General features: G+C 40.8%; 1 protein-coding gene across 1 annotated transcript; it reads left to right on the top strand.

Moving 5' to 3' along the window:
* Positions 1–262: 262 nt before the first annotated feature.
* LOC148995844 (5-hydroxytryptamine receptor 3A-like) lies at positions 263–11,368 on the top strand. Its single transcript, XM_089132202.1, has 10 exons — positions 263–277; positions 401–464; positions 2,764–2,936; positions 3,669–3,713; positions 4,866–4,972; positions 5,220–5,389; positions 5,487–5,653; positions 6,617–6,827; positions 7,032–7,223; positions 11,070–11,368. Exons 1-10 carry the CDS (start codon positions 263–265, stop codon positions 11,366–11,368), a joined length of 1,443 nt encoding a protein of 480 aa, XP_088988328.1.
* The last annotated feature ends 475 nt before the right edge of the window (positions 11,369–11,843 follow it).

The following is an 11,843-nucleotide window of genomic DNA, read 5'->3' on the forward strand; positions in this document are numbered from 1 at the left end:
ACCACAGAAACCAAACCACAATATTTTTTTACTGTGGGGTTTACATCACACATATTGTGCTTTGCATGTTGTTACTTTTGTATCATGGGATTAAAAACTAAGTCTATGTTGGTTTAAGTTTACCTAACCAAATCTTTTTTGCAGTATATAGTTTTGTCTGATGGTCCATTTCAATCCTCGCAGTGATCATGAACTGTGAGGTAAACGCTTAAATATATTTTATAACATTCTTTCTGTAATCTGCCTTCTCATTCTTCAGCTGATGGCAAGATCACAGGTAAGACTCATGAACCAGTAATGCAAAGATGTCAGGTAAAGTTTACAGCATTGTTTAGGGTTGTTGTAGTGATTTACGGGTTTATTAAAGTGTTCATTGTCGTGTCTGTGAATATCATTACAGGCTGCTGGATTCACAGCCAGCCCTCTACAGTTACAGCTCATTATCTGCGGTCTCATCATGTTGTGTAAGAAGAAAATTAATTTTCAGTAATACAAGTTCATAGACTATGTAAAACCAACAATCAACAACTAACAATCTTTTGTGTGTATGTATTACAGTAGTATATTGTAATTTGACTCATGACTCTTTCGGGCAACACTTTATTTTACAGTGTCCTTGTTACAGGTGTTACATGTAGTTATTGTAATAACTATACATCATGCATAATTACATGCAACTAACCCTAAACCAACCCCTAACCCTGATCCTATAGCAAGTACATGTAGTTAATTATTATTATTCAGTACTTAAATATTAATTACACTGTAACAGTGACACTTTAAAATAAAGGGTAACCCCCTTAAATTTTATTTGTAATAATAATGTTACAGATATTTTAAATTGTTTAATAATACAAAGCCCCGCACATGACATATAGACAAAATAATTAATTCTCTCAAATTAAGAATTAGTTCCCACAATTTATTAATTTGTTTCCTCGTTTTAGTAAATAATAGCCACGTTGAACTACTTCGTTCCCTACATTTGATTGAACTAAAAACAAGGGAACAAATTATTACAACGTGGCCATGATTTAGTAAATTGAGGGAATTAATTATTATATTGTGCGCACAATTTACTTAAAACGAGGGAACGAGTTAGTAAAGCGTGCTGACATGGTGTAACACTAGGTTCCATAGAAGATGAAGACGAGGATTATATAAAATAATATTTCGCACAAACAGCCAACATGCGAGTAGAAGTGCTATGCACAATCAATAACCAACAACATCTGAATTAAAAGGGGGAACCTAAATACATGGTGGTGATGAGGCAGTGACGAACAGCTGTGATAAATATATGTCCACGGTGAGTGATATCGTGGTGGGAAAACAAAGACAAAGAAACCAATATGATGAATGACCAATATGATCAATAGAGTTCAATGGAAATTGCGACCAACTTGCGACCATAGTTCGGGAAACGCACCCCAGGTCAATTCAGTTCTCATATAATGGTGTCAATGCAGGCAGATCAATAATATTGTTGAATATTAAATTAAATGTCCCCAACTAAGCAAGCCAAAAGCCAATGGCGACAAAGGCGAAAAAAAAAAATACAAAAAGGAGCAGCCTGATGGCACAGACCCAGAGCCGACAGTCCACGGCGGAGTCGAGGGAGGGAAGAGCCAAGGTGGTGTAATGGCTGATGACAGTTTGGGGAGCTGGGGGAGACAAAGCCGATGGATGCACAGGCGCAGACGGACGACTGCAGGAGCCGAGAGACATCGCTGTTGAAAGAGACCCAGGCGGCGACGAGCATCACATGTGGAGTCAGAGAACCCGAGGACATGGGCGACACTTGGTGACGCTGAAGATGCTGCAAGAAGATCCGAAAGTAGGCAGAGTAACGACCAAGGGGGAGCCAGTGGGACGAGGGTACCCAGTGGAGTTACATGGACAAGGGATCCTGGAGGAGCCAAAGGTCTGAGGAGCCAGGGCAGAGCCGACAGGTCAACGCACTGAGAAGAAACGGGGTGTCTGAGGTTGTAGGCGGAGACGCAGGATCGTCAACTACCGGCGCTGCTGATGGTTGCTCGACCTGCTGCTCGGTGTCCTGGCATCTTCAGGGACATAGCAGGACAGTAAACTGCCAGTAACGCCGGGGCTGAAGGACTCGCTGAGCTCTGGGGTGATGGAAGTGACAGGAGACTGGACATAACAATGGTGAGTAGGGTAACTTCCACACAAGTCAAATATATGCATATTACAGTCCATTTCGGTAATTTTGTTCTCCTTAAACGCCGATAAATGTTCAAATACTAGGTGGGTAAAGGTGGGAGTCGACAGTTCCGGAAATTTATCAGCCTGTTCTTGGTTCACGTTCCCTCGTCCGTTAATGTCACAGGCTCACACCCCTGGTCAGACTCACTCGGGGGGCTCTACTTCTGGCGGGATGGTGAACTCTGTTCCTTGGTCCTCGGGGTCTGGCTCACTTGCACGGCAAGTGGTCCCTCGATGTCTGTGGGGTCGCTCGTGCATTCTCCAAAGTCGAAGGTGGTAACTTCGGCTCTGTATCTGGCTGGGTTCTGGATCAGGGACGGACGCTCTCCAGGACAACAATCGCCACGATCCAGAACAAGGACTTCAGGGTCTCGTTGTCGAATTATGGTGACAATTAGTAAGTCGTGGGAACAGATTCGGTAATTTGTGGCCACAATGTTTTTTCCTCCTGTATGTCATGTGTGGGGTTCCCTTTAAACAGAACTTGACCATACAACTGACAAGCCTTGTAATATTTCATTTGCAATTTTATTCTTCCAGCTCTACTAATAAACTCCGCAGGGACTATTAACTGCTCCGAACCCACCGCAGAAGCTCTCCTAAGAGCCCTGAAGAAAAACATCTTTGACAAAACTGAGATTAGGCCAGTTTTTAACTTGAAAACTCCCACAAACATCAGTGTGAGCTTCACGCTGTATGGAATTTTAGATGTGGTAAGTTGTGATGATTCCAGCCATTCTCAATTATGGCCATACAAATTCACTATTCATTACATTAGAAACTGTGCTCTACGATTTGCAGACAAGATGCTAGCTGCGTTGTTGTGATATGGAAATTTCCAGCACTCCAAACACATCTGCACAGGGTCTATAATAAAACAATAGGTTAAAAAAATATTTTTCAGAGTTTGTAGTATTTAAAGCTTTATTAATGTTAGTTAATAGCTTATTTTAACGAATCGCTTTGAGATTGAATTAATGCTAGATGCTATGCTATGAATTACAGACATGGCACCTGAATAAATAGAGCACACCCGCACACGTGCAATCTTCAAAAAACGTGATTTGAATCTCTTGACAAACTAAAAGATGTAAATGACATTTGTGTGTATTCTAAATAAAAGCTAAAGATTGTTCTGAATGTCAGCTTGCTTATTTGGCTCAAGGTGATGATTTTTGGAGGCCACATATCATGTAAGCAAGAAACTCTGCTTCTAATCACAGCTCGAGAGCTGTCGTTCCAACCACACAACTTTGCGATGCTGCTTGTGAATGTTCGTTGAAACTATGTTCTTGGTAAACATCGACTCATTGAACTATGCTGATAACAACAGAACTTGCGACCATAGTTGGCTAACGATGCTTTCAGGAAACACATCCCTGTTTATGAATAGCAATTGCTTATTGGTAATCATGAAAAAAAATCGTATTTTTTTTTTCTTTCAGGATGAAAAAGCACAGAAACTTAACACATTCCTCTGGTTGAATTTGGTAAGTTTTATTGGCCTCTTTTAACAAGTCTGGTTTACTTTATTGACTTTAAAATGTAATTAATTTATTTAAATTAATCTGTTGGAAATCTAATTAGTGCCAGATATTTTTTTTATAAATTACGGACATGACATCTGATGACTAATTATCGTTGTATTTATTGTGAAATTCATGAGTTGTGTGGATTGGATTGGGTAGGATTAGAGGTGTGGGGTACGTGCGTATTATACGCTTGGGTAGGATTAGTGGTGTGGGGTACGTGCGTATTATACCCTTGGGTAGGATTAGTGGTGTGGGGTACGTGCGTATTATACGCTTGGGTAGGATTAGTGGTGTGGGGTACGTGCGTATTATACGCTTGGATAGGATTAGTGGTGTGGGGTACGTGCGCATTATACGCTTGGGTAGGATTAGTAGTGTGGGGTACGTGCGTATTATACCCGTGGGTAGGATTAGTGGTGTGGGGTACGTGCGTATTATACGCTTGGGTAGGATTAGTAGTGTGGGGTACGTGCGTATTATACCCGTGGGTAGGATTAGTGGTGTGGGGTACGTGCGTATTACACGCTTGGGTAGGATTAGTAGTGTGGCGTACGTGCGTATTATACGCTTGGGTAGGATTAGTAGTGTGGGGTACATGCGTATTACACGCTTGGGTAGGATTAGCAGTGTGGGGTGCGTGCATATTATACGCTTGGGTGGGATTAGTAGTGTGGGGTACGTGTGTATTATACCCTTGGGTAGGATTAGTGGTGTGGGGTGCGTGCATATTATACACTTGGGAAGGATTAAAAGGCTAATTGCTATAAAATATGCGGACTTCACACTTATTTATTATGAACTTCTAGCAAACTTTAAATTATTAAAAGTGTGCGCGTCAACTTTTTGTGACAAAGGTCAGAACTCCTGTCATGATGTAGATTTTTTGAGGTGCACCCTTGTTATTAATTCATCTATTACTGTTCCTACATAATTTGTAACAAAAAAGCAGTGCTAAAATATCTATTAATCTTAGACCTTTCCAACGATATATAGTTTGTCATAATTAGATTAGGATTTAATTGTAATAGTGAAGTAAACTTAGGCGTCGTGGTAGCGGGACGGTGACAGTTAAGGGGTTTTAATACTTGCATTTGACTTTGTGTTTTGAAGAATTGGAATATTGAAGGCTTGAGCTGGGATCCTGTTGAATGTGGAACAGACAAAATCTCACTTCCAAGAAAACAACTGTGGAGGCCTGATATTGTCATCAATGAATTGTGAGTTCAGAAGTATCTGTATTTCTGAATTCTGTGATTATCTGACCATTATCCTTGAATATATTGCATATAATGCTGCAGTCATTATCACACATCTAATAAAATGTTTTCAGCCCTCTGGGTGCTAGATTTTTTGTGGCTTGAGACTGATTTGAATTTTATTTTTAATTCTTTTATTAAAGCTTTGAATGGATAATAAAAAGAATGTAACATCCATCCCTAACATAAACCTCTTTTTACTTTGAAGCATTGATGAAAATAAAGTCCCAGACACATATTACCTCTACATCGACAATACTGGTATGGTAGTGGATGATCTTCCAGTTCATGTCATCAGTTCCTGTAACCTGAACATCTACACCTTTCCATTCGATATTCAGAACTGTTCATTTACCTTTAATTCATACCAACACACCAGTAAATTGGCTTGACTAATGAGTAAATTATCACTTTTACAGTAACTACTACCTTTGTGTGACTCCATTAACTCTCATTTGTTTGGTCGCCTCTGCAGTGCTGGATGTTCGGTTGTCCATTGGTAGACCGGTGGATGAATCATTAGAATATTCTCTTGGAGTGATGACAACTAAAGGAGAGTGGGAGCTGGTCGAAATGCTTGCTCAAAAACATGACATTCCTCCCCAGGAAATGAATATCTCACGGGACACACTTACTTACTATGTATTACAATTCTATCACAATTAAAATCAAATAAAAAACTTAGCTATATACAAGAAAATAAAGTTAATCAAAACCAACATACTCTCATGGCATTTGCTCTCTGAAGTTGAATAATACGGAGCCCCCTTAGTCCCACTTTGGCAAAAAAAAAAATTAATTATAACTATCTTGTGGCCTCAAGATAGTAACACATGGCCTCAAGATACTAACTCGTGGCCTCAAGATAGTAACTCGTGGCCTCAAAATAGTAGCTTGTGGCCTAAAGATAGTAAATCGTGGCCTCAAGATAGTAACTCGTGGCTTCAAGATAGTAACTCGTGGCCTCAAGATACTATCTCGTGGCCTCAAGATACTATCTCGTGGCCTCAAGATAGTAACTCGTGGCCTCAAGATAGAGTTAGTATGTTGAGGCCACGAGATAGTATCTTGAGGCCACGAGTTACTATCTTGAGGCCACGAGTTACTATCTTGAGGACATGAATTACTATCTTGAGGCCACAAGTTACTATCTTGAGGCCACGAGTTACTATCTTGAGGCCACAAGTTACTATCTTGAGGCCACGAGTTACTATCTTGAGGCCACGAGATAGTTATAATTATTTTTTTTGGCCAAAGTGGGACTAGGGGGGCTCCGTAGAATAATGATAATAATAAGCTTAAATAGGGGTAACACTTTATTTTAAGGTGACCTAGTTACACTTTACTACATTCACTTACGATATTAATAACAGTAAAAGATGTAACTAACCCTAACCGTAACTCTATAGTAAGTACATGTAGTTAATTAATATTAATCAGCACTTGAGTAGGTGCAATGTAACTACATCACCTTAATGTAAAGTGTAACCAAAGTATGATATCAGTGTGTTGGCTTAAGATGTCAGATTAGCCTTTGTTAGTATTTTAATTGAATGAATCTGCATTATAAATTAAATTGTTTAAATTAATTTTGTCCTTCATTAGATTGTCCTCAGGCGTCGGGCAACGCTATACGTGGTGAACCTCTTGATTCCCAGCTGTTTCCTCATTACTGTAGATCTATTCAGCTTTCTTCTACCAACTCAGAATGTGGATCGATCTTCCTTCAAAATGACCCTCATCTTGGGTTACACTGTGTTCCTGCTGCTAATGAATGACCTGCTGCCCGTCACAGGAAACACCTTACCTCTCATAAGTTTGTATAGGAACTTTTTATTGTAGCGTTACACTTTTCATAACTAGGCATGTAAAAGTAAAAGAGTCAAGTACTTATTCTGGCTGCACTGAAAGAACAATACAATGTTAAGTGACAAAAATGTCTTGTCACTCTTCAGAGTGACTGCTAGTTGTGACAGTTTTAAATCACCTTTTTCCTCTCTTGCCAACCATGTCTTTCCAGATGCATTTTTCTCTCTCTGCTTGGCACTGATGGTGGCCAGTCTTCTGGAGACAATTCTTATCATAAATATTCAGTGTGGCTCCAGTAACTATGGACCGTTACCTCGATGGGTCAAGGTGCTTTTCCTCAACTACCTTGCTAAACTTGTTTTTTTAAGCAAGAAATCCAGTGACCAAAACTATGATCTTGAAGGTGAGTCTTACAATGCAAGTCTATGCAATATTTTCACTCCTATTGGGGTCCTGATTCACCTATTATACTTTGCGATAATGAATCGCTGAATATATATTATCCTAGATTTGAAAAATGTAATACTACAACAAAGAAGTGTTTCTATAAAAAATAAGCAGCCTGATCAGCATTGCCATGAATGCCACGATTGGCCAATCAGAATCAAGTATTCAGTTAGCTATGTAACAATTATGTTCAACAAGCGTAAATAGTTTCCGGAGTGTATTCCGGAGTGCTATTTACAGTAACTCTGTCCACCATTGTCTGATTGAGCCTCACAAAATTACACAAGAGACCCATCTGAAAACAGGATCAGGGGTCCGGAGAGTAAGGTGACCGACGCAAATTCACTTTTTACTGAACTCATTCTTCTCCCTTTTACCATCGCATTTCAACTCAGAGAGGTGTCTACATTAAGTGAAAATTGTGAAAATGAAGCGGAATTTCTTTTCACTCTGGCCATATTTGCAAAGCTTCCGGACAGCTGTTTCAGGAATACAAGACCAAGTTCTATCTATCTGAATGGCGGAATCCTGAAATCTCAAAAACTGCTTGCTGAACACGCATTTAAATAACATATTTAAAATCACCATCAAACTCAAAATGGTGTTTCTTATGCTCAAAATAGCGTTAAAAAGTCAGTCCTAAATGCGAGTATAAGAACACTGTAGCAACCGGAGCTTCTAACAGCATCTGCAGTGGCATGATCACAACGGCAGCTGCAGTGGTCTCCTCACGCCTACACGAAGGTCGTCGAGGCAGCCCCTGTGCCACTCAGGAACACAAGGTTTGCATCCTGAACTATCTCGACGACTGGCTGATGCTAACTCACTCTCTAGACCAGGTTTGCGAAAACAGAGACCTAGTGCTCTGGCACCTATTTCTGGGCCTTAAGGTCAACTGGGAAATGAGCAAAATTTGCCCTGTGCAGAGGATCTCTTATCTCGGTATGGACCCCAGTGCCTTTTGGCATGTTGATTGCCTTGAGATGCTGGAAGTACGTCTCGCTCTGCACCGCTTCCATGCATTGCTCAAGAACCAGCACATACTAATCCGATCAGACAATACCGCAACAGTGGCGTACATCTTCCGTCAAGGTCATCTATGCTCTCGTCATTTGTTGCAACTCGCTCGCCACCTCCTCTTATGGAGTCAGAAGCATCTGAGGTCACTTCGAGCCATTGTGCAGCTGACGATTTTTCACATCTCAGCAGCTTCCTGGAGAATAGTGACTCCATCCCTAGACAGTTCAGCTGATTTTGGGATCAGTTCGGGGATGCACAGGTAGACCTGTTTGCCTCCCACGACTCGTCCCATTGCGACCTGTTTTGCGACCTCCACAAGGATGCGTTTCCCCCAGCGAGCCTTCTTGCACAGACCCTGTGCAAGATCAGGGAGGACGAGGAGCAGGTCACATTGCTCCAACTCAGAATGTGCAACTCGCAACACCTTATTGGTCCAGCCGGGCCTGGTTCTCCAAACTAGAACTCCTTGCGACAGCACCTCCCTGGCCAATCCCTCTGAGGAAGGAATCCCTCCTTGTCAGGGACGGGGCACCCTATGGCACCCTTGTCCCGATCTCTGGAACCCCCATGTGTGGATCCTGGACGGGAGGAGGTAGGTTTGAGTACCGTACCACCAGAGGGGGTTGCTACCATCACTTCCGCTAGAGTGTCGTCCACTAGACATGCCTACACGTGGAAGTGGAACCTCTTCATGGTGCCCTTCTCACCGAGAAGACCCCAGAAAATGCCCAATCAGAGTTGTGCCTTCCTTCCTGCAAGATGGGTTGGAGCGAAGACTGTCTCTCTCCTCCCTGAAAGTGAATGCTGCTGCTGTCGCTGCACATCATGACGCAGTTGAAGGTAAGTCTATGGGAAAGCAGCACATGATCATCAGGTTCCTGAAAGGAGCTCCCTCTTTGGACCTCTCAGTGGTTCTAACTGCCCTGCATAGGGCTCCCTTTAAGCCTCTGAAATCAGTGGAGTTTTAAGTTCCTGTCGATTAAGACAGTGCTCCTGGTTGCATTGGCCTCCATTAAGAGGGTAGGGGACCTGCATGCATTTTCTGTAGATGCCTGGAATCCTGAGACCCTGGCCTGGATATGTGCCCAAGGTTCCCAACACTCCCTTTCTAGATCAGCTGGTGAACCTGCAAGCACTGCCCCTGGAGGAAGCAGACCTAGTCTTGGCACTGCTCTGTCCAGTACACCTTAAGCAGTGCACTGAAAGAGAGCCGAGGTGGCGTGATTGGACTGGGAACCCCATCCGTCGTCACGACATAACTCGTATTGACTACGAAAGGGAACGTCTCGGTTACAGATGTAACCCTCCTTCCCTGAGTAGAGAACAGAGACGTTACATCTCCCTACCACTTCGGCTGTACCACTGGAACAGCCGAGTTCAGTCTTGGCTCCTCAGCAAAGAAGCGAACGCCATTCGTCATCACGGCATAACGTCTCCTTTCCCTACTCAGGAAACGAGGGTTACATCCGTAACTGCGATGTTTTCACGTGTGTAACTTTAAATGAAAATTATCTGCTGCTCCCTTTCCCTTTTCAGAAGACGGCGGAGCCTTTACATCTAATGCCTCTGATACTCCAGACAACAACAAAACAGAAGAAACAGCATGAGACCATTTCCACAGAACGCGTTTTTGCATTCCACTGTGCTCCGTTTCCATAATTTTCGATGCAAACATACATTAGATCAGGGGTGGACCAAAGTTGAAGTCTGAGGGCTACAGTTACTTTGGCAAAGTAAACTGAGGGCCACAGTTTGGACAATTGCAATTAAACATAGAACTAACTTTACATGATTAAATGGTAGAACTTAATTAAATGCAAATATGTATAAGGCTACTCTACAGTTACTTTGACTTTTCCAGCCTATTTCAAGGCCTGATACTTATTTTTGCTAGGCCTGTCTGACCTAGGCTACTCTAAGGTTACAATAACTGGATTAATTTCCAACACTACCTTACATATTGTTCAACTGCCATTCATACCAGCTGTAGCTATTCAAGATAGAAAACTATTAACAAAACTGCAAATGTACATTAAACGACATCAGACGATGAATAGGGGTCTTATTTAGCGAAACGATTGGTCATTTCAAAAATAAATGAAAAAGTTGAAGTTTTATAAGCACAAATGCTCGCCTTTCTCTGTTCTGTGATGCGCCTTTGTGACTCTCCTGTTCTAAGATTGTCTCAGCTACATGATTTACATGCTTGTGTTTCCACGAGCTGCTCTAGCGAGGAGATAAACATGGCGGACTGTGTCCCGTCGTGGGCGCGGCATGTAACATTGTGAAGTCACATTGGGCAAAAATGTGATTGACTAATTTTGAGATACTATTATTGATTTATAGGAAAATTAAAAAGTAAAAACAACATTTTTTTACCATTATAAGATGATTGTGTACACATTCCCAACACATTTATGCTCAAATACCATGTAAAAGTGAATTTAGCATAATAATTAACCTTTAAGGGTATGGATAGGGGTAGGTGAACAGAGGGCTTTAGGGGCAAGGACAAGTACTGTCCCAATAAGACGACATCCATTTAGGATTTTAATAAATATATACACTGAATATGTTGTTATAATTGCATGTTGTTTTATAATGTACAACAATGCACTTAGGGTGCAAATAGTAAGCTATGTGCCACTATTTGCTCTAATTATAAATAGCATCTAACAACTATTTACAATTAGTGCAAAGATAATACTGCTCACTGTAAACGAGCCATAAGAGTATTCAAATTATGTATAAAATATTTCAACAACTTCTCTTGTATCTGTAGAGCGCCGAACTGAGACTAAATGCTGGGATCCTGTAGTTGACACCCCTCTGAGAGAAGCGGCCCATAACACAAATCCTACTCTTCAGGAACTGAGGAAGATAAGCCATGAGTTACTATCCATCCGTCTGCAGGTCGATAAACATTTTAAAACTGATGAGAGCGTAGATGAGTGGGTACATTTGGGTGCAGTCATTGACCGCTTGCTTTTTGGGATGTATCTTATCTTTCTCTCAGTGAGTTTCATCACTATGTTTCTCGTCTGGCTGAACTGGTACAACAAACAAGCATCTTTGATATAAATAAACCAACTGAAACTAAATAGGAATAAGTGTTGAGTGTACATGATTGCTGAACCTGCACATATTGCCATGCTTCCCATGTACATACTTCCTATTTAAGTTATTACAAAAACTAGAAAATAACTAGGTATTAACCTGAACCTACCCCTAAACTTACCAAAACCCATGTAGATACTTTATACCAGTACTTTCTTAGGTAACTACACTGTAAGTACATGTACTGTAATATAAAGTGCAACCATTAAATATAATGGAATAATGCTGTATAGCTAATAGTGAATATTTTCTGGAAAAGTTATGTACTTACATATTTATTTTTGTTTCTAGTTTTTTTTTTTTACGTTTCAAATTATCATAAATTTGTAGTCCTATTAGGTCAAGGGTTTATGCATATATATATATATATATATATATATATATATATATATATATATATATATATATATATATATATATATATATATATATACTGAGC

This window comes from Pimephales promelas, chromosome 2, assembly GCF_988280905.1.
Source record: "Pimephales promelas chromosome 2, fPimPro1.hap1.1, whole genome shotgun sequence".
In the NCBI taxonomy this organism is placed as follows: domain Eukaryota; kingdom Metazoa; phylum Chordata; class Actinopteri; order Cypriniformes; family Leuciscidae; genus Pimephales; species Pimephales promelas.

Bases quoted from the DNA above. Each gene is read 5' to 3' on its own strand.
- LOC148995844 (XM_089132202.1), top strand. The intron at 4,973-5,219 runs GTGAGTTCAGAA...TTTACTTTGAAG, and splicing joins GATATTGTCATCAATGAATT to CATTGATGAAAATAAAGTCC. The intron at 5,390-5,486 runs GTAAATTGGCTT...TCGCCTCTGCAG, and splicing joins TAATTCATACCAACACACCA to TGCTGGATGTTCGGTTGTCC.